General features: G+C 46.3%; 1 protein-coding gene across 1 annotated transcript in view; it reads right to left on the bottom strand.

Annotated features, from left to right (window-relative positions):
* Positions 1 to 24,146, bottom strand: part of LOC8029461 (zinc finger protein 2-like) — a 44,305-nt gene that overhangs the window by 15,609 nt on the left and 4,550 nt on the right. Inside the window, exon 2 of the mRNA XM_040209702.1 lies at positions 21,096 to 21,619. Within this exon, the coding sequence (XP_040065636.1) occupies positions 21,096 to 21,619 (524 nt within the window). The remainder of the gene's footprint in view (positions 1 to 21,095; positions 21,620 to 24,146) is intronic.

Here is a 24,146-nt window from a genome sequence, read left to right as displayed (position 1 = left end):
GTAGCAGGCGGTTGTGTACCGTTCGCGTGCTCCGTGGCGGATTTAGGCCACTGATCCAAAACGACCAGTGGAATGCGCCCTGATCAGAAGTCATCATGGAACAACTTTTACCCACATCGAAGATGACTGCTCTCACAGGGCGTGTGATGGCAATGAAATATCATGATACCACGCTTTACGGCACTATCTGTTATTAAGGAGTTTTCGTAGATCGTTTCTGCTGTCTCGCAACACCCTCCGCAACCCGCTACGATACCCAGATTTCTACAGTCAAGGCCATGGGCGCGCAGGCGCAGTAGCGGCTTCTTCGTTGCGGAGGGCTTAGCGAAGGGGGAAACGCTGTCTACGAAAACTCGACATTGTATTTTTGTGTACGTACGTCGTGGTTCGCTAAACTTGGCGGAAAAATGTCTCTCCTAGATTAAGCGGGAATCACTGTTTAGTGACATTATGATGTCGCAGTGTGACGTGATGTCATGTCACGTTATTTCAAGATTCTCCCTCTAAAATTAGTGGGGAGCATTTCTCAGCGCGAATTTAGTGCCACGCCAAGTCACTGTGCCACGTGACGTCGCAGTGTGGGATGAACACCATCCTCTAAATGTGGCGCGGCAGTGTAAAGCTACAAAATTTGCCACGGCGTTCGCTGCGAACATGATGACATCTATACGGACACGGCTCACGCAAGGCATGTTTCCTTTATACATGATTCGAACGTGCCCGCAGACCGTGTTTGTATCGCCAATGTGACCGTCCTTCAAGAAAGAAACGCGCCTCACACAGTACCTGCAGACTGCCTTCAGCAGGGCGTATCAACAATGGGACGACGCGGCTTAACTTTTGTGCAGTAACGTGCAGCGCTTCGGCTCTTGCAGCCGTTCATTAGCAGGCAATCTGCGGACATGAAACTGGATTATCCAAGACCTATATTCTACAACTTTATGTTCTACTCTAAGTATTTTTAGGAGATAATTGTCCTTGTGCATGCTCTTAAGAAAAAAAAAAAGAAATGGTGGTTTTTGTGCGTTAAAAGAGACCGTGGATCCGTGAACGCGGCGCAGCTAGGAGCACGGTGGAGCGAAAGCTCGCGCTGCAGAATCCAGATATCAACCCCAAGATTCTCGGACAGGCGAGCGCCGTTACTACTTACGCCATCTATCGGCCGCCGCTGCGCCGGCGCCCGTAACTCAATGGACCAAAGCGATATTTTTTATACAAAGAAAAATAATCACTCAATCCCTTTGCTCTTTTGTTTCACGTTTTAATACGTTGCCCTCAACCTCCACGAGAAGTTTCGTGGTCCTGGGTTTATATTAAGTCTGGCCAAAATGCAACCAAACTTTTACTCATTGGTTCCTATGGCGAACCGCAGAAAAATCATACGTCTTTTCAACATTTGATGCAAACCCTAAGAAAACCACACGATCAATTTAGTTGCATTTTGCTATATATATAGCCAATGTCTCTAGCTCCATGGAAACAGCTTTTATTTTCAAATTACTTAAATTTAAAGTGGTTCCCCAGGGCTTTAAATACCAAAAAGAATCCGCAGTTGGTGAGGAGACTCGAGGATTCAGTGACGTTGTTGCGTTCCTAAATACATTTTTTAGCAACATATGTAATGTATAACAAAACGGCAACTACACTGAATATTTTCTTAATTGATAAACACAAAACCTAAATGCAGGTTTTTTTTTGCTTTTTTTTTTGTTCTTATCGCGTAATTAGCTCAAATACATTATACTTAAAGCACTGAATAATTAAGGAGTCAAAGCGTTTTTTGATCCGAACTATCTTTTACAAAGTGTCCAAATTTCATTTCACCAGCTATTCCACTTCAAAGAATGGTATTAAAAATAAAAATGCCAAAATGAGTGGGCGTGGTCCAGACAGTTTGGCAAACGGGACATGAAGAGTACAATTTATGGCGACATTTAGCACGCTGTTACTGCTAATTAATCAATCTTATGTAGGTTTGCTTCGCGTGCGCCCAAGAGCTTTTGAAACGGCCCAGTATCTCTTAAGTCATCACAACCTCAGACGTCAAAATCGGGCAAAAAAGGGGTGTGTCCCAGAAATTTGGGCCTACGCGCCGTCAGTTATACCATCAATGGCGACACTCAGCAGTCTGTAATTCATTATAAGGAATCTCCTCTAGGTCTATGAAGCGTATGCACGAGTGCTTTTGAAGCGGCCAAGAATTTATTTAGTTATCGCTCTCCAAAGGTGGACTCAGACGTCAAAATCGGCCAAAAAGGGGGCGTTTCCCACAAATTCGGGCATACGCGCCGTCAATTGTACCATCAATGGCGACACTCAGCAGTCTGTAATTCATTATAAGGAATCTCCTCTAGGTCTATGACCCGTATGCCCGAGTGCTTTTGAAGCGGCCCAGAATTTATTTAGTTATCACTCTCCAAAGCTTGCCTCAACCGTCAAAATCGGCCACAAAAGGGGCGTTTCCCACAAATTTGGGCATACGCGCCGTCCATTGTACCATCAATGGCGACACTCAGCAGTCTGTAATTCATTATAAGGAATCTCCTCTAGGTGTATGACGCGTATGCCCGAGTGCTTTTGAAGCGGCCAAGAATTTATTTAGTTATCGCTCTCCAAAGGTTGCCTCAGACGTCAAAATCGGCCAAAAAGGGGGCGTTCCCCACAAGTTCAGGCATACGCGCCGTCAATTGTACCGTCAATGGCGACACTCAGCAGTCTGTAGTTCATTATAAGGAATCTCCTCTCGGACTATGACCCGTATGCCCGAGTGCTTTTGAAGCGGCCCAGAATTCATTTAGTTATCGCTCTCCAAAGGTTGCCTCAGACGTCGAAATCGGCCAAAAAGGGGGCGTTTCCCACAAATTCGTGCATACGCGCCGTCAATTGTACCATCAATGGCGACACTCAGCAGTCTGTAATTCATTATAAGGAATCTCCTCTAGGTCTATGACGCGTATGCCCGAGTGCTTTTGAAGCGGCCCAGAATTCATTTAGTTATCGCTCTCCAAAGGTTGCCTCAGACGTCGAAATCGGCCAAAAAGGGGGCGTTCCCCACAAATTCGGGCATACGCGCCGTCAATTGTACCATCAATGGCGACACTCAGCAGTCTGTAATTCATTATAAGGAATCTCCTCTAGGTCTATGACCCGTATGCCCGAGTGCTTTTGAAGCGGCCCAGAATTCATTTAGTTATCGCTCTCCAAAGGTTGCCTCAGACGTCGAAATCGGACAAAAAGGGGGCGTTCCCCACAAATTCGTGCATACGCGCCGTCAATTGTACCATCAATGGCGACACTCAGCAGTCTGTAATTCATTATAAGGAATCTCCTCTAGGTGTATGACGCGTATGCCCGAGTGCTTTTGAAGCGCCCCAGAATTTATTTAGTTATCGCTCTCCAAAGGTTGCCTCAGACGTCAAAATCGGCCAAAAAGGGGGCGTTCCCCACAAATTCGGGCATACGCGCCGTCGATTGTACCATCAATGGCGACACTCAGCAGTCTGTAATTCATTATAAGGAATCTCCTCTAGGTGTATAACGCGTATGCCCGAGTGCTTTTGAAGCGGCCCAGAATTTATTTAGTTATCGCTCTCCAAAGGTTGCCTCAGACGTCAAAATAGGCCAAAAAGGGGGTGTTCCCCACAAATTCGGGCATACGCGCCGTCAATTGTACCATCAATGGCGACAGTCAGCAGTCTGTAATTCATTATAAGGAATCTCCTCTAGGTCTATGACGCGTATGCCCGAGTGCTTTTGAAGCGGCCCAGAAGTTATTTAGTTATCGCCCTCCAAATGTGGACTCAGACGTCAAAATCGGCCAAAAAGGGGGTGTTCCCCACAAATTCGGGCATACGCGCCGTCAATTGTACCATCAATGGCGACACTCAGCAGTCTGTAATTCATTATAAGGAATCTCCTCTAGGTCTATGACGCGTATGCCCGAGTGCTTTTGGAGCGTCCCAGAATTTATTTAGCTATCGCTCTCCAAAGGTTGCCTCAGACGTCAAAATCGGCCAAAAAGGGGGCGTTCCCCACAAAATCGGGCATACGCGCCGTCAATTGTACCATCAATGGCAACACTCAGCAGTCTGTAATTCATTATAAGGAATCTCCTCTAGGTGTATGACGCGTATGCCCGAGTGCTTTTGAAGCGGCCCAGGATTTATTTAGTTATCGCTCTCCAAATGTTGCCTCAGACGTGAAAATCGGCCAAAAAGGGGGCGTTCCCCACAAATTCGGGCAAACGCGCCGTCAATTGTACCATCAATGGCGACACTCAGCAGTCTGTAATTCATTATAAGGACTCTCCTCTAGGTGTATGACGCGTATGCCCGAGTGCTTTTGAAGCGGCCCAGAATTTATTTAGTTATCACTCTCCAAATGTTGCCTCAGACGTCAAAATCGGCCAAAAAGGGGGCGTTCCCCACAAATTCGGGCATACGCGCCGTCAATTGTACCATCAATGGCGACACTCAGCAGTCTGTAATTCATTATAAGGAATCTCCTCTAGGTGTATGACCCGTATGCCCGAGTGCTTTTGGAGCGGCCCAGAATTTATTTAGCTATCGCTCTCCAAAGGTTGCCTCAGACGTCAAAATCGGCCAAAAAGGGGGCGTTCCCCACAAAATCGGGCATACGCGCCGTCAATTGTACCATCAATGGCAACACTCAGCAGTCTGTAATTCATTATAATGAATCTCCTCTAGGTGTATGACGCGTATGCCCGAGTGCTTTTGAAGCGGCCCAGGATTTATTTAGTTATCGCTCTCCAAATGTTGCCTCAGACGTCAAAATCGGCCAAAAAGGGGGCGTTCCCCACAAATTCGGGCAAACGCGCCGTCAATTGTACCATCAATGGCGACACTCAGCAGTCTGTAATTCATTATAAGGACTCTCCTCTAGGTCTATGACCCGTATGCCCGAGTGCTTTTGAAGCGGCCCAGGATTTATTTAGTTATCGCTCTCCAAATGTTGCCTCAGATGTCAAAATCGGCCAAAAAGGGGGCGTTCCCCACAAATTCGGGCATACGCGCCGTCAATTGTACCATCAATGGCGACACTCAGCAGTCTGTAATTCATTATAAGGAATCTCCTCTAGGTGTATGACGCGTATGCCCGAGTGCTTTTGAAGCGGTCCAGAATTTATTTAGTTATCGCTCTCCAAATGTTGCCTCAGACGTCAAAATCGGCCAAAAAGGGGGCGTTCCCCACAAATTCGGGCATACGCGCCGCCAATTGTACCATCAATGGCGACACTCAGCAGTCTGTAATTCATTATAAGGAATCTCCTCTAGGTGTATGACCCGTATGCCCGAGTGCTTTTGAAGCGGCCCAGGATTTATTTAGTTATCGCTCTCCAAATGTTGCCTCAGACGTCAAAATCGGCCAAAAAGGCGGCGTTCCCCACAAATTCGGGCATACGCGCCGTCAATTGTACCATCAATGGCGACACTCAGCAGTCTGTAATTCATTATAAGGAATCTCCTCTAGGTCTATGACCCGTATGCCCGAGTGCTTTCGAAGCGGCCCAGGATTTATTTAGTTATCGCTCTCCAAATGTTGCCTCAGACGTCAAAATCGGCCAAAAAGGGGGCGTTCCCCACAAATTCGGGCAAACGCGCCGTCAATTGTACCATCAATGGCGACACTCAGCAGTCTGTAATTCATTATAAGGACTCTCCTCTAGGTCTATGACCCGTATGCCCGAGTGCTTTTGAAGCGGCCCAGGATTTATTTAGTTATCGCTCTCCAAATGTTGCCTCAGACGTCAAAATCGGCCAAAAAGGGGGCGTTCCCCACAAATTCGGGCATACGCGCCGTCAATTGTACCATCAATGGCGACACTCAGCAGTCTGTAATTCATTATAAGGAATCTCCTCTAGGTGTATGACGCGTATGCCGGAGTGCTTTTGAAGCGGCCCAGAATTTATTTAGTTATCGCTCTCCAAATGTTGCCTCAGACGTCAAAATCGGCCAAAAAGGGGGCGTTCCCCACAAATTCGGGCATACGCGCCGTCAATTGTACCATCAATGGCGACACTCAGCAGTCTGTAATTCATTATAAGGAATCTCCTCTAGGTGTATGACCCGTATGCCCGAGTGCTTTTGAAGCGGCCCAGAATTTATTTAGTTATCGCTCTCCAAATGTTGCCTCAGACGTCAAAATCGGCCAAAAAGGGGGCGTTCCCCACAAATTCGGGCATACGCGCCGTCAATTGTACCATCAATGGCGACACTCAGCAGTCTGTGATTCATTATAAGGAATCTCCTCTAGGTCTATGACCCGTATGCCCGAGTGCTTTTGAAGCGGCCCAGGATTTATTTAGTTATCGCTCTCCAAATGTTGCCTCAGACGTCAAAATCGGCCAAAAAGGGGGCGTTCCCCACAAATTCGGGCATACGCGCCGGCAATTGTACCATCAATGGCGACACTCAGCAGTCTGTAATTCATTATAAGGAATCTCCTCTAGGTCTATGACCCGTATGCCCGAGTGCTTTTGAAGCGGCCCAGGATTTATTTAGTTATCGCTCTCCAAATGTTGCCTCAGACGTCAAAATCGGCCAAAAAGGGGGAGTTTCCCACAAATTCGGGCAAACGCGCCGTCAATTGTACCATCAATGGCGACACTCAGCAGTCTGTAATTCATTATAAGGACTCTCCTCTAGGTCTATGACCCGTATGCCCGAGTGCTTTTGAAGCGGCCCAGGATTTATTTAGTTATCGCTCTCCAAATGTTGCCTCAGACGTCAAAATCGGCCAAAAAGGGGGCGTTCCCCACAAATTCGGGCATACGCGCCGTCAATTGTACCATCAATGGCGACACTCAGCAGTCTGTAATTCATTATAAGGAATCTCCTCTAGGTGTATGACGCGTATGCCGGAGTGCTTTTGAAGCGGCCCAGAATTTATTTAGTTATCGCTCTCCAAATGTTGCCTCAGACGTCAAAATCGGCCAAAAAGGGGGCGTTCCCCACAAATTCGGGCATACGCGCCGTCAATTGTACCATCAATGGCGACACTCAGCAGTCTGTAATTCATTATAAGGAATCTCCTCTAGGTGTATGACCCGTATGCCCGAGTGCTTTTGAAGCGGCCCAGAATTTATTTAGTTATCGCTCTCCAAATGTTGCCTCAGACGTCAAAATCGGCCAAAAAGGGGGCGTTCCCCACAAATTCGGGCATACGCGCCGTCAATTGTACCATCAATGGCGACACTCAGCAGTCTGTGATTCATTATAAGGAATCTCCTCTAGGTCTATGACCCGTATGCCCGAGTGCTTTTGAAGCGGCCCAGGATTTATTTAGTTATCGCTCTCCAAATGTTGCCTCAGACGTCATAATCGGCCAAAAAGGGGGAGTTTCCCACAAATTCGGGCATACGCGCAGTCAATTGTACCATCAATGGCGACACTCAGCAGTCTGTAATTCATTATAAGGAATCTCCTCTAGGTGTATGACGCGTATGCCCGAGTGCTTTTGAAGCGGCCCAGAATTTATTTAGTTATCGCTCTCCAAAGGTGGACTCAGACGTCAAAATCGGCCAAAAAAGGGGGAGTTTCCCACAAATTCGGGCATACGCGCAGTCAATTGTACCATCAATGGCGACACTCAGCAGTCTGTAATTCATTATAAAGAATCTCCTCTAGGTGTATGACGCGTATGCCCGAGTGCTTTAGAAGCGGCCCAGAATTTATTTAGTTATCGCTCTACAAAGGTGGACTCAGACGGGAGAGGCCCTTTCGGGCGCACGACACTAGCCGGCCTCCAGGTGAGGCGCTTCGTGTAGAACCTGCCAGGTGGCGCTGGTGTTCGATTCCGGAGCACTCCTGCCAGCGAAGCTCGCGCCAAGCGTAGCTGTTTTTGATATTAGCGGTTCATTAGTGTGGCCTTTGAATGCTTCATGGGTGTTTCAACGTGTATGAATAAATTGGTTAAAGCTTACTTCCACAATTTAGTGAAAACTGGGGTAACCAGTCTTGCATGCTGGCGCGTAGCGCTGCGCATCCGTCTTCTTTCTCTTCGTTTTCATTGCATAGCGACAAAACTCGAACCTATGTAATCACAATGCCAAGCACTTGATAATCACAAAAACAAATTGCAAAAGCGACCATAGACACTACAGAAACCACCCGAGAACGTACGCGACGCCATATCCCATGTTAGAGTAGCCATGTCCTCCGGATTTCGACAACAGCGCCACTCGCGGCAGTCTGCACTTCTGTTTTCACACGGCCGATGGGACGCCGCCGACATTTTTTCCACTGCCCCTATATTCTAGTTCAGTGTAACTAGAGCGCCGACGTTAGAACGCGCGACTCGAGAGCGCTGCGATAGGAGCGCGCTTGCCATTAGAGTGCACGTCACAAGAGTGCATGACCAGTAGAGCACATGTCACGAGATTGATTACCTTGTCCGAAAAAGAAGCTTTATTGTACGCAAACACTTTAAAGCACACAGAACCACTTGACGATCGATCGGCTGGGTGCAGGAGCCGAGATTGAATGTTATTTCGAATGGTGAAGTTGTGTACATTAGGAAGTGACTTCCAACTCAACCATAACCACATTTTCTGAGTTCCATGTTTGCGAAGCGCTGCTCAACAACACAAGGTGCACCTCACTAGACTGTTTCTTTCTACCACACAAACTTGTGGTGTAGTGGAAAGTCATCACTTGGGCCACTAACTTTAGCGCGTCGGTGTCGTATTGGCCCTCACAGCATTCACAAACACGTTATGAAAGTGCGTCACACACCGCTAACAAATAAATGCGCCCCGCAAACTCAATAATGAGCGGCCGCATCATCGACGTCTGTCCTGAGCCGGCTCTGCATGCCATTCGTGCCTTCTTTTTCTGGACAGCATCTCCGTCGCAGTGCACACCGATGTTGCGATCGCCGGAGTACGGTAGAAGCTGGCTGTGTAGTTTTCGCTTCTTTTTTGTTGCGCGAGCGCTTGCTGCAGCCCAACGCACCACCGTCTTTTATAGCTCCGCTGCAAATCGCGGTCGTGTCAACCACCAGCATGGTCGAAACCGGCGTGCGACGTCCTTCTGTGGCGTAGGTGCAGCCCATGTATAGTACAATGGTTTGTTTTAGGCTTCATCTAGCAGTCTGAAGAGTCTAGGACATTTCGGTGCTCGAAATATTTGGTGTGCGGAGTTTTTGTTGCATGGTCGTGGAACACAAAGCGACGCAGAGTCGCTTTTGTCCTTATTTTACGATTATTTTTTGCCCGAACTTCATTAAAAAATGTCATCTTCTCTTTCTGCTCGACTTTTTAGCAGATACCACCGCCCCACGGGGGTTAGAGCATGTGATTCTCGCCTCCGACCACAATGAATAAACTTGCACCCCCGTGTAGCGTCTTTTGGAAAGCCGGGATCAGGGACTGCAATGGTGCTCGACGATTCCTCAGGGGCGTTGCTATAGCAACGCCGATTAGGTCACAGAGCAGTGAGCACACGCGTTTTGTAAATGAAAGGGGCCCACATGACCCTTTGTGCATGATTATATTTCTTTTGAAGGCAGCTGGCCTCAGACTTTATTAAGTATATGACGACTCACTTGTGATACGTGGCCGTTATAGTATTTGGGAGGGCTAGAAACTGGCATTCTTTCCGGAATATATTATTATCAAGCCACAGATGCGAATAACTTCATATGCGTATGCTTATGCACGTTACATACCTATCATCCAGACATAATTATGACAAATCTTAATAAAGATGTCCTAGACGTATATTCTAACATTTAAAATATTAAAGCATTCTATTGCCAGAAATGACGGGCCGTTTACACCGAAATATCCGTGTACCTTACGTCTTCTATGAACATGTCCTCACAGGATCACACAGGCCAATAATTGCTTGATTACACCTATCGTATATTTTCATTAGGGGGAAAACATAGTCAAATAAGACATCTCGATAATTACATCCCTTATATTGGGTCCGGACATTTCGTCGAACGCCGTTTCATAGAAGCCTTTTCATCGAACGCCTTTTCATCGAACGCTGTTACAGCCTGCAATAGTTTTGCAATTTATTTTGATTTTTATACACAACGTCATCTAATTCTCCATTTTTTTAAATCACAGTATGCAGTGACGAGATAAGTTCCATTGTGAACATGTCCTGCTTCGAGAAGAAAGCCTCCATGAAACAATGACCCCTCTTCATGTCACGTGAAACAATTAAAAATGAGACAAAAAAACAACAAAAGAAACAGAAAGCACGATGTGCTTTCTGGGAAGCGGGTAGTGTTTTATTGTTTGACAGCGTGTACCTGTAACCTTGGGTTATGTGAGGATCCGAAAGGGTGACAGAGTACACCCAGGGCTTTACTATTGTCTGGTGCGGGTTGGCCTTCCTAAGAAAGCGTCCTGAAGATGATTCATAATAGGCAAAAGGGTCGGTAATAAAGTTGACAGTGAAGGGGAGGTGGTTCCAGTCCAGGTGTAGCCCGAAACCATGTTGGCTGACACTTTGTGCAGCTTTTGACTCTGTAGAGTTTGAAAACTAAAAAAAAAAAAAAAAAAAAAAAAGAAAAAGGGCAGAAACGTTCAATCTGAGCATAAAGCTGATAATCAGAGTATCATTATATTTTATTTCGTGTGCTCTCCTGGCAGAGAATTGTTTTATTATAAGCGTGCTGCCCTGGCAGTTAAATGCTTTTCGTGAATAAACCTTCAACTAAGCGTAAGTGTGCAAATGTGGGACCGGACATTTCATCGAACGCCGTTTCGTCGAACGCCGTTTCATCGAAGCCGTTTCATCGAATGCCGTTTCATCGAACGCCATTTCATCGAACACCGTTTCATCGAAGCCGTTTCATCGAACGCCGTTTTATCGAACGCCGTTTTATCGAACGCCGTCTTATCGAACGCCAGGGTGGCATTCCCGCTTCCTGAGGCTGGTCGGAGGTGCCCATCCCAGGTCCTGGAAGTTTTTGACTTGCATCGCCACAGAACATCAACTGACGGAAGACAAACTGGAGGCGATGCTGAGTTCCCAAGAGCCTCCTCGCCAGAAGACGGCCATATAGCGGAAAGGAATGTGAAGGTCCGCCTTTTTTTATGAGAACCGACGGACCATGGCTGTGGGGGACTTTTTGAGAGCAATTCATCATCAATTGAAACGGTGAATGGCTGTCGCACGAACACATGAAGCCCCGAAAGTTTTGAAATAAAATTTGAAGTGACGTACTTACTTTTGACTTTATTGAGTCTTAAAACTGAAAAAAAAACAATGTTTCGTTGTAGTTTCATAAACAGCACCTCAGCTTTAGCTACTGCAAGCTTCGGGCAGTAAAAAAGTATCGATAGAAAGACATGAGAGGCTAGGAGGCTCACATGGCTAAAGTTGTTGCGCCTGCGCAAAACCTATGTCGCTTTCTGGCCTCCATGAGTTGGAGTGCGCTCTCACCGGGAGTGCGACTTTTTATTTATTTGTTACCATACCCTCAAGGCCAATCGGGTAATACAGAGGGGGTGAACAGATGTGCACAATATGCGAACAAACATAAAGATCGGGACAAATATCTTCATGGGTTACTTGCATCAAAATAAATTGTAACAGCTACAAGTTTGGACATTAAAAAACCAGATAATGAAATGGGTGAATGACACGAAAATGCACTCGATACGTGCATAAAAGAGCATCTTTCACATTTTTTTTATAAAAGACATTCGACGAAACGGCCGTCAGCGATTCGATGAAACGGCTTTCGATGAAACGGCGTTCGATGAAACGTCCATTTTTTCGATGAAACGGTGTTCGACGAAACGGCGTTCGATGAAATGTCCGGGAACCGTGCAAATGAGCTGGTGTGAATGGCACATTACCGAAACCCCCGGACAGCCGGTAAAAAAAACGACAGACATTCAAAAGTGTTTTAAGTGTCGGTCCTTTACCTCCAGTATCATGTTTTCTGACAGGTACATGAGTAAAACTTTTCAGTAAGTCGCATACCCATTCGTTTTATACCAATGGTTTTTATTTCTAGTAATTTGGCTCCACCCTAAAGACTGTTTCTTAAGTGACTACCTTACAAATGTAAGGTAAAACATCTACAAAGCACTGTTATGCCTCAAAACTCGATACAGAGAAATTCGATGAAACGGCCCTAAGCGATTCGATGAAACGGCGTTCGATGAAATGGCGTTCGATGAAATGTCCATTCATTCGATGAAACGGTGTTCGATGAAACGGTGTTCGATGAAATGTCCGCTAGCCGTCCGCAATGCCTGCTGGAAAGCTCAGCTATTTGAACTTCCAAACGTGTATTTACACAAAAATATCCATGCAGCAAAAAGTCTCTCCACCGAAAAGTCCGTGCTCCGAAATGTCGGCACCGAAACGACCTACACCGAAACTTCCTACACTGAATTGTTCGGATCCCCAGTCTGAAGAATCCAACAACCTTGCGAATAAAGACAGAGCCATTTGACTCTCCTTGTATTTTTCTAAATTTGTAAAACGCCAAGTATCCGGGTTCATCAGAGATTTAAGCCATAACTGCAGCGACTAGCGGCTTCATAATAATATATAAAAACAAAACTTATGCAATCTTTCACAAGAGCAGTCGTTGAAACAGGGCGCTCTCGCACTACCCCATGCCTCCCGCGCTTGGAAATATTGAATTAAAAAAAGAAAGAAGCAATTGGGGAGGAGGACAGACCGTTACGCCCCAAGCGGTTAACTTATCAACTACACGGATGGGGACAACAAATAGAATGACGCAGCGCTCGGCCGACATAACCGAACGCGGCGTCAGCGTTCGACTGGAGTTCGTGTTCTCCGGCGAGGGGGAGGAGGGGCGCTTTTGTTTTCACGACGGCCTGCATGAACAATGCAGCATGCACGATCCCAGCTCAGCACAAAAGCCGAAGTGGGTCAAGCTCGCATTCTCAGAAGCTAGATCCGGCACTTAACGTCGCTTCGTCGATTGTTAGTATTTTTTACATTAAACTGTGCCCCGCGCTCTATTGTAGAAGATGACACGGCCATGCCCATAAGGCCGGTTGGCATGTGTACAGGCCTTGTGTTGAGTAAACACCGAGCGTGGGGAAAACAAACGGGTCAGAGCGCCCCCTATTAGCCCCGAGAAGTTCGCGTGGCGCCCCCTTACGGCAAACCGGGGTGACGTCACGGCGAGGAGTGAATTTTTCCCCGACTCGCGCCGCTCGCCCTGTGGAGGCTGTGACGACGCTAGCTGTCGGCGCGCTCGTTTCTATATATTTTTTTTTTCTGGCATGTTTTTCGTAGGAAGTATAACCGTTTATATGTGCCTTTATTGAGGCTTGTAGCTACGGGCGAAACTTCAACCAACATTTTAAGCATGGTAGACAGGGCAGGCAACGCATGAATCGGAGCTGGTATATGAAAATACAGAAATATGGCCACAATTGCAGGAGCATCACTATAGATTTACATCTCACACAATAAACGCTGCTGATGGTTTGGATGAATTGGCAGGTTACGTATACTATTTTTTTTTTTTTTTTGTCTCCGTTTTTAAACAAGATCGCCGAAGCAGAAAAGCTGCATGCTGCTCGAGCAACATGCTAAATACAGTCTGGGCCATGGGGAGAGAATCACAAGTAAGACAGCCCAAGTGCAGGGGCAAAGGAAAAAAAAACAAGGAACATTTATTATATACATTGCTCGCATTTGACCTTTGCTGGATTTGGATAGTATTTCAATGGAATACACGGGTGGTATCTGTGGACTTGTTTATATCAACCCTCAAGTAATGTATAACAAACGTAGGCGAAGGTGTCTAGCTCGTTATTAGTCCATTAAGTCCTAAAATTGAGATTTTACTTAAATCGAAATGTACTGAAGCTAAAATACCAGAAGCTTTTCTCACGCAGACTGTCGCCCTTCAGAGGTTCCACATTTTATGCTACTAGTGCTGCATCTACCACTGGACAGACGTTCGAATCCTTGCTTTTACTCCTGCTTTCCTCTGTTGTCAGAGAGTCCAGCTGTAGGGAGTTTGGAGGCTGAGGAAGCTTTTGGAGACCTGCAGCAGTGTCTCTTTTAATTGGAAATGACAATTCAGACTAAACGGTGTATTTTCTGAATACCCAAGGCTGGAATAAAAATGTCAGGAAAAGATATAAATATTCCAAATTACGGCACTATTGCTGTGCATATTGTGGGCAGTTCAATACATAGCATACAGGCAACTGGAGGCAATTCGGCCGTCTTTGCTGCTACCATACAAACTAATTTCCAGTAATTGGGAATCTTTTAAGAAATATGCCTGCATACATGTATAAACTATATAATTAATTCACGAAGAAGCTACATTTATGTAAGACAACCCTGTTCCATGAGCACTTCAAAGATAATCAGGCACAGGGCCTTTGAAACATCTGCGAACCAGCGCATGCAGAGTGGCAGCGCAAAGTCGGAGTCGCGAGCTCATTTGCCGACCACCCAAAGGCCCATTATATAAATGCCACTTCAAATGCCTTGAAAGCGGGATGTAATATCGTCCTAAATGATGAACGTGCAAGGAACAGAATTCCAGCGTCTGAAACACTTGCGGCACCGCTTCACCGATCCCTCGCAAAATTGCCTCCGTCGATTGCTTTCGGGATTTGTAACCCAATTTTAAGGTTAAAAGGGACGAGCAGGCTTATAAAATGTACGGGAGCACGTCAATATCGGCCTAACTTAACGTCTTGTACACCGGGAAAACGATGTCCAGCTCCTCGAAGTGCTTGCGGCACACATCGCTAAACCTAGAAACCGGTGCTGGGAAGCGAGCCGATGCGAGATCGCGGAGCGGAGTACTCGCCCTGACGTCACGGTACGCCTCACCCAATCAGAGCGCGGCGACCGCAGCGACGCTTGTGTTCGCTCTCGGGGCTAATAGTTCGATCTCCTGCCCAATACTGGAACGGGGTGTGTGTGATTCATGCTGAAAGCGAGGAAGGGGGGGGGGGGGGGGGGTGCACTTATCATTCTTCATTGTTCAGTATACCAGGAACTCTGTGATAACGTATTTGCCCGTTCAAGGTTTTCGAAACGCACAATGGGTCGCTTTAGAGCCTGCTTGCGGAATTCCTTCGGGTCGCTGAGGTGGGGCTTGATGGAAGTAGGACATCCGGACGCAACAAGCTGTTCCAGCAGATGCACTGCTGTGAGGGTTTCATATGACTTCTCGCTCCTTGGCGCGCATCGCTGCACCAAATCCGAATGCCACGTGTCACTTTTCCCAGCACTGAGTCACCTCCGATGTCTCATGGTATCGAGGCGCTCGAGGAGGAAGGGGGGGAGAGGAGTCGCCACTGCGTTCTTTCTTGTGTTTGGGTTCAATGTTTCAAGCCCAAGTCTGTAAATAACGGGGAGGCTTGGGAGAAAGCTTCGAAAACCAGACAGCTTCTTGTGCAAATTGTGATTGATTTGAGCCTGAGCTACGAACTACGTGCATAATGAAATGTCCGAAAATATGTGTACCCTTTTTTTATCCCTTTCATCGCCTCATCTAAAACTTTCTGGTTTTCTCGTGCGTAAATGACATCTTTCAAACAATTGTGATCTTGGGTGTTCCCTACTTTAGACAAGCTTAGTAGCACAAGTGTGACACAAATAGGCGGCGCACACCAAGTCACTGAGCCAGAAATTTTCTGGTTGTCGCGGGGTAGTCAGCACTGCATAGTGTACGCGTGTTTGTCCTCATGCGACTACCATTATATTGCCGGAGAAAAGCAGTTCTTTTCTTGGTCCTGACATTTAATTGAAAATATGGCATAGAATATTGTTGTCCTTCAATGCAAAAGGAACTATTTCCGAAAACGAGAAACGATCTCCAAATACTATTTTAAAGCATTCAATTAAACGGCTTTGATAAAATGGCGTTTGATTCAATAACGTTCGATTAAATGGCTTCGATGAGACGGCGTTCGATGAAGTGTCCGGACCCAATCACCAGCATTAATTTGAAATACGAGTTAATCTTTCCTACCTTGCTCAGTCCACGGATAAAACCACCTCATCTGGTTGGTTGCTAATTTCAATGACCTAACTTTATTATAAATGCCATCAGTGACGTTTTTGCGGTGGCCCGTGACCTGCTTCTTTGTTTCTGTTTATTATTAGTAATTATTTGTTACAGATGTACAGACTATTTTGGCAGTGTATTTACCTTCCGCTCTATAACGACTTCGGGCCACGAGAGCGCATTCGATAAACAAGTACACAAAAGTAGTAATTGTGGTCGCGTTGTCAACTCCATCCCTTGCTTAATCATGTATACAATGCGTAGGAAGAAACGCGTTGATAGCAATATAAGGGGAGAAGCATGGAAAATTGTTAAGCGGGTGTTGGTTTTTAAAAGCCGGGGATCTTGAAGATGTGTGACAAAACGCGGGGTTTTGCGGCAGGGGTATGGAAACGGGGCTTTCGGATTTGGATTATTTCTTAAACTAATCATGGAATGGGGCAGAATCGTAAATGCCGGCGAGGAGCACTTTATTCTGTCAGGAAGGCCCGGCTTGCTTTTGTAAGTAAACGACCGTTGAAACAGATAACAGACATACACTGGATTCTCCAGTAGCTTCGAAAAGCCACGTTACGTTCTCTGCTCAAACCGTGACATTGAACTTTAAAAATACGTGGAACAGAAAAAACGATCAGATAGAAAAGCTACACGGACTGAGTGTATCTCCGTTTCACCATAACTTGGTCAACGGCGAAAGCTACGATCCCCGTTGGCCAATCAGAGCAAGGGAGCGACGCACGACACAGCTCTCCGTGGAAGGATCGTGTTTCTATGGCACATCGTCAAGTGCTTTGCTCCGATGCCCCGATTGGCTCACGAGGGTCGTAGCTTTATATCCTGTCTTCAAAGGACTGGCTCTCACAACGCTTGAGCGAGCACTTAACCCCTCGCCTTGTCCTGTGCGGAAGGTACTCCGTGATAATGGTTTTGTCCGGTTCGACATTCTGACAATATACAATGACACTTTTGTGAGCTGCTTGGAGATGTCTTCGGGGTAATCCGAGAAGTCAGACATACTGCTTTGGTACAAGATTATGTTCTGTATACCCAGAGATGGACCACACCGGACGCTGCAAGTCGTTCCAGCCAATGCAGTGCTGCGAGCGCTTCATTTGGCCTCGTGCCACACTCAGCGCATGTCACGTGTCACACACTCGGAACTGATTTACCTCCGATGGCTCGTAGCGTCCGCTGCGGTCCATTTTAAGGTAGAACGGATCGTAACAGAGTACGCTGCTGTGTGTTTGCGAATAATGGATCGCTTAGAGTGGTTCATTGGTAAATCCTGCTTTTGTTCAGCCTGAGCTCGCAAACTCTGGACACAATAAAACTATGTGGCGTAGAAATAAAAGCTTCTGAAAATGTCGGTATCGTTTTTCTTTTTTTACGTGCAACTTTTGTTATTGCTTGGGACCGAGTTCGGCCCTGGAAGCTGTTTGCCGCACTGTAAATTTGTCCAGTTATTAGTGAGTGTAATGATTTTTATGTAGGTGATAGGCCCTCTTGGGAAGAACATATCAGAAATAGTTCAATGCTATATCTCGAAGACATTGCCAGATAACAACTCACAAATATTGGGTAAAAATGTCAAAGTTGCCTAGTTCGTGTATTTCGAAGCGCTGCATTTCGCATGGAGACAAAATAATGCAACATGTTAATGGAACACCACGCGATATAGTGTAAAATATTTTCCTCGAGAAAAAAAAGAAAAACGAAGTTTTTTTTTAATTGCACGCTGAAGTTGGGGAACTTTTCACATTGAAGCACGTTTGAAGCGTTGTAAATATTTTCAGTTATAAAACTCGAGTAAAAAAATATTTTTAGATGATTTACCGTTCCGGAAAGAATATACAAAAAAAAAAATTCAACGCTATATCTAGAAAATATTACGAGATATGCACTCCTAAACATCAGATACAAATATCAAAGTTACACGCACGCACACACGCACGAAGGTACACAATAACCTGAAAACCGAATGCAGTGGCTGATGTATGAGTAGTGATCAAACTGTTTCTGCGGTTGACATCATGGGACGTCGCGTTCATGTGGGAGCTGTAAAGGTTAGGTGATCAAAAATGCACAATCATGACAATCAGAGCACATATCTCCAACATTTTTTACCCTCAACAACCTTCTCTCCCCCCCCCCTTTTTTTTTCTCGCTCAGAAAAAAAGAAAAGAAAAAGAAGGGAGATCATTTAATGGTGCGACTTTTGCCGACGGTGCACGCGCGCAAAAGTACATGTCAACCGCAAAAGTGCTATTTACAAGATAAAGTACACAGGAAAGTGATTGTCGCTTTGGATGTCATTATAATTGGTTTTAGTAGTGCACCCATACAGTAGCCTAACCACATAGTTTTAACGCAACTACGTAAAAACGATCAGTTCTTTTGTTGGCCCGTTCAAGACTGGCAGTTGTTGAAATATTTTAGCAAAGCGAAAACCGGGTATCGGCGCAAATGATAATCTATACGCAAACCCGAGCCCCTGAGACTTCAACAGTGCCTCCGGTATATGTGTGCGTGTGTTCACCTCGATTAGAGAAGTCATTCCAGATACAGTCACGGCAGTCCGGAAAGTCGAAGTGCTTCCGTCGCATTCCAATTAATGCTCGGAGCCTTTATTCTTGGCTGTAGGTATAGGTTAGGTTAGCTCGCCCCTCACGCGTGAACCTAAGAACAAACAATTCCGTCAAAGCATTTTATGCTGCACAGGTTACGCCACCTCAGCTTAACGGATATCAGTGGTACATTACAATAGACTTGAGTAGCTCTTGCTGTGTTGCAACTTACAAGCACAAGTAGAGAATTAAAGAAAAAAATATCTTCTTTTTTTATTAAAAACGAGCTTGCGAGAGCACGGTTATGGTCTCATCTCATATGTTGCGCTGTAGTACAGCATGGCGACACCACTGATTCAGATACTTTGGAGTTACTAGCGCATCGTAAAACCTCGTTGTCATCGGCGGCTTCCTGAACAAAGTTGCGGCATGACAGTAATATATTATATTGCGCCTACATTGCACTGTTTGCAACAGCAGACTGATATTTCATTATCGACAAGCAAACTCTACCTGCAAAAATTAAATGTAATACGAAGAGAATTCCCATAGTTTTAGTAATCAGTAATTTGTAATGTGATATAATTAAATTTTAGTGATTTTTAAGAGAGGAATCGGTAATGTAAAACAGTTAGTTTTGGAAAATGCTTTTGCCATCTCTCGCCTAGAAATCTCAAGAGGGCGACTGTACTAAAGTGATTAACCATTTCGAGAAGAGATAATGAGTTGAGAAAAATTAACGCAATATTGTAATTACACTCCCAAAATTTGACGGGTGAACTTGTACTTAAAACTTTTGTTTACGGAAAGGTGGAGTTCTACTCACCGGTGTGGCCACGTGCAATATGACGTCTAAACGCGGCACTGGTCACTAGTAGGATCTCAAAACGCAATATAAAAATGCAAGGAACCGAAAAAAAAAAAAAAGGCTCTGCTCCGTAATATAGATTTTTGCAGATCTCAATATTTGAAGTTTCGGTCAAATTTCAGAACAAAAACAACGGTCTGACAGCCCCCAGCACTGTTTATTTCAACGTGTGTCCCATTTAGGCAACACCAGGTGGGTTGGGGTAAAAGCACCGGACATGTTAGAGTACGCACGCTGGCATGAATTCCCGTCCCGTAAACACTTTTTGTAAGGCTCGCCACTTCCTCTTCAAGTACCCAGGGTCACAATACACTCTGTAGTACCGTATTTTCCGGACTATATAAGTTTAAAAGTTGAAAATTCACCCGATGCGGACTATCTACAGGTGCGTACAATACAATGATATAATTTTTCTAGATCCTTCACTATGACAATCGTGAAGGATTTTATGAGTAACGGACTATACTAATGTTGATTTACGTACATAAAGCTTCATCGTGAGCTAATACAGTAGGCATTTGTCAAGGTCTGTTGAGTATGATACTTTTTACGTTCGGACTAGGTGCTAAGCGCGGGCTTTGCACTGGGTGCCGTTTGTGTACCGGGTGCGGACTATCTAAGCAAGCACTTTTATTTTTGACGCAAAATATTTCCCTGCGGACTATGCACCGGGTCCGGGCTATAGTCCGGAAAATGCGGTAGTTCCTTCGAACTCTAGGGTTCTTGGACGATGGCCCTTAGCCTATGCCCATCCTCACATGGCCTTGGGTCACTTTACATGGACGGCAGAAGCAGTCAAATGCTCGGAGTAGCCAAGCATGCTTATCGCAAAACAAAACAAAAGTTCAGAGACAAAACCGAGAGGCTAGGCTCTGAAATGCTGCAGAAAGGAGAGTTCGGTTTCGGGCGCTTCTCTGGTATCGCCGGAGGAAAGGGGTCGCTGTGCCTCCCGCCGCAAATCGCCCATTATGCGCTTAGCTTGGCTTATCTGGCCCCGAGATGCAGCAACAAAAGGAGTCTCCCCGCCGTCAAGTCAACTGTGGGAGACGAGGAAATGGGAAGTGTGGCGAGGGGAACTTTTTTCTGGTTGAAAAATATTCTGCAGGTCGGTCTTTGAGCGCCACGTGGTGGGAAGTTTTGAAACTAGCCCGAATGTCTCGGAATCTTGGCCTTGCTTGGGTTCACTTTCTGTTTCTGCCCGTTTCGATCTTGGTGTGCAATAAATATGGTACCGACGTGCGGTCGTACATCACTACTGCGTGATGCACGTTGGAGATCCCAGGTTTCTCTGGCATTGCACTGGCTAAATTTCTTACCTACAGCTGAGGCACCAGACACCCACTGGAGCTGACTAACTTCCCGCTGGCTAAACATACACGCAACACAATTACTCCCTCCTCTAAGGTACTTTTTTTCTGTACTTATAAAGGCTTGGAGTCACTTAGATTTGAACTCAATATTGTTTCAAGGTTCATCTCAAAGAAAAAAAGTATACATCCGAACGAACAACAAGACGGTAAGTGCAGGAGTAAACAGAGAGGTTGACCAGGGCGGCTTGCCTCGGTTGGCTACTCTGAGTTGGGGAAAGCGATGGGGAGATGAAGGAGGAAGGAAAAAGAGGGAGCAGCCAACGAGCATAGCCACTCACCTTGCGGCGTTCCGGAACCGTCCTGGTGTTGTGTTCGTGAGGTCCTTTCCGCGGAGTTCGACCTGGAGTAGCTCCCCTCTTCTGGCACGGACCCGGAGTCCTTGTCAGCAGGAGGAACGTCATTTTTGTTAGCACTCGGATGTCGCCGCATCCTGTTCTTCACTACGCCGTGCCTGGCCTCTTGGTGTCTTTCGACGTTGTACTTGCTCGGGGACTTGTAGGGGCACACTTGGCAGAAAAACCTTTTTTCACCGCTGTGGGTGAACATGTGACGCCCCAAGACTCCTGCCCGGTCGAAGCGTTCCGGGCAGAGCAAGCACCGGTACGAACGGTCCGCGAGATGCACGAGACCCTTGTGCTGGTCAAGGCTGAATTGGTCCCTGAAGGCCTGGCCGCAGCACTGCCGTCCGTCGCCGGCGAAGGGCTGGTGCTTGGCCGTGCGGTGGCGCTGGAGGTTGCTCTGCCTATTCGTGTTGTACGAACAGTCGGCGCAGCCAAAAGTGCATTCCTTCGGGTCGCTGGAGCTGCAAGGGGAGCGGACAGGGCAAGGAGGTAAGGATGAGTTACGTGGAGGAGACTTGACAAGGTAAATAATGCAGCCGGCCACATCAAGTGTGCTGCTATTGAAAGCGAGAGCTGTTCAGTCGTTGAAATATATGCTTTAGGATATTGATTTTAGTCGATGTGAACAGTTTGGGGAGACTCCACCCCCCTCCTGACACTTTAGCAGAGCGAAGGTGTCGCCCCCTCTCCAGCGTTTGCTTTGCTAGAGTTTAAAAAAAGGGGCGCCGACTAGTATTCGCGACTCCAGCGACCCTAGAGGGGGCGCCACCACCAAACAAACATTGCGGCTGGGTCCAGGTCGCGTCGGCTCGGCCGGGCCGCCTTAAAGGGGCCCTGCAATGACTTTTTTACTAATTCTTAATTTGCACCGGACCTGAGCGCACTGAACGTAGTAACTTCGTGAAACTTTTCTTTTCTCGAAATTTTCTTTATTTTAAAAGTTATAGGCAAATTAAAATTACAAAAACAAGCAAAAAATAACCTCCTTCATGACGTCCTTGGTTGCTTGAGAGTGGCCGTGAACTAGAGGAGAAGTAGTGAGCTCATCGAGCGCTCACAGCTGCCGCACTCCGAGTCGGCGGCGCGAGAGGGCGCCATTAAAGCGTGTTCTGGATAGGCTGTATGCAGCGGTCAGCCAGAGCGGCTCTCATTGCATTTGCTGCGCGATTAAATACTAATTCGGCATGACACTTCATTAGCCACAAACGACAGCAAACACGGGGTAAAGATCAGTTCAGAACGGGAGCCACTTCGCGTTGCCATACCGCCAAAGGGCTAAATCGCCAGCCAAGCCCGCGCCGAGAGCCTTGGGAACGCTCGGAACCGGTCGGATCCTCGAGCCGGTATACGACCGCAGCGCCGCCGCGTACATCCGGGAGCTTTCCGTGTCGGCGCCTGATCACACTATTCCTTTCTAGTATGCGCCGCTGTTTCCACCGCTTGGTGGCGGGTATGTTGACGGGTCATTTCTTGTTTCCGTACTTTATGAACTGCATTCGTTTCTTTTTTTATCTAAAATACTGAACAAAAACTACTTTTATAAAAAATTGAAACGGTTCGCGCCACTTATATTTTTTATTTCGACTAAAAAGAAGCTTTTAGCGGCTCTGACCAGTAGTAAGCCCAGGACCAAAGACGTCACATTTTGCGCGCTTTCGGTACCGCGGGTCGCCCTCGTCGGTGGAGGAGGTTTCCGCGTCGTCAGGTTAAAATATGACGCACTGATATTTAGTTACTCTCTCCGTGCCCGCTGGCTTGCCTGAACCCCAAGAGACGTGGAAACCGCAAAAAAGGTAGACGCTTAAATACGATTGCAGGGCCCCTTAAACAGTTTTGGTTTCGGAGATTTCGTTCAAAACCGAAACTATGGGCTCCGGAGAGACGGTAATAGACTTTAATCAGTTTTGATCAGCTAAGGAAAGTGGCGATGACTACATAATTGTTCCCCTGAGAATAATTTTCAGCTAACTGCATGCCTCGACCGTGCGACTTATCTGTACGCGAAATCGAGCTTTTGTGCGTATCCGCGTTTAAGAAACAGCTGCAAATTAAGCAAGCGCTTTTTGGGCCAAGGAGTATGTTAACCCGCTGGCGCCCCACTAAGCAGCTGATACTCGTATTTCAATTCAGGTTTTAGTAGCAATCGAGAAGTAATTTTGACGAGCGGGTTACGTATTATATTACGTACTATGTCCCACTAAAGCAATATTAGAATATTCGTCGGGTTGAAATATGAGCTTAGTTGACTAGCTATTAAGTGAACTGCTGAATAAAAGTATATTTGACGGACAAAGAGATACTACTTAAACTCAGCCAAATGGTTCTAGCCGGTAGCACGGAGACGAATGCGGACAAACTGAAGAGAGTCTTCATCGGAGATTCACGCAGAACCTCTCTGCATTGAACTAGACTTTGAATTCTGAACGGAGAAAATGAGTATTCTTTGTGGCCGGTCAACCTGAGCAATGTAGGCGCATTGCTGCTGGCTTCGACGGGGGTATGATATAAATATTGGAGGCGCGATAGATCATAATGCTGTGGCAGCTTCTAACTTTGCGAGACGCGTCCCCCACCTTCTGAAAGCAGACAATTTCCCTCATTAATCGTATGCAGCAAGCAGGTCTTCCGGAATCAAGTGATTGCGAAATCAGCCCAACTCCTTCGGTGTATTTGGAGTTGTTGTTGTTTTTTTTTGTTGTTTTTTACGGCGAAAAACCAGATGAATAGCTCACCGACCGGCGTGGGTGGCTCGAACTTGAAGCTAATCGAACACAACCAAACTCAAGAAAAGGAGCGATCGAACTTCCCCATTCACTTGATTGCAACATTGGTGTTGAAACATTAGTGAAACACTTCGTCTGTCGTCCTCAGTCCACCGTTCTATATCCTTATAAAGAAACCACTTATCAGTTACCAAGCCGTCGTCACTTTGAATGCGATTCAAGACAGACAAGAAATCAAAACGTTTTTCCGTGATTCCTCCCCATC

The sequence above is a fragment of the Ixodes scapularis genome, unplaced genomic scaffold, assembly GCF_016920785.2.
Source record: "Ixodes scapularis isolate PalLabHiFi unplaced genomic scaffold, ASM1692078v2 PGA_scaffold12__126_contigs__length_90152505, whole genome shotgun sequence".
In the NCBI taxonomy this organism is placed as follows: domain Eukaryota; kingdom Metazoa; phylum Arthropoda; class Arachnida; order Ixodida; family Ixodidae; genus Ixodes; species Ixodes scapularis.
This window is presented reverse-complemented; position numbering and strand designations above follow the sequence as displayed.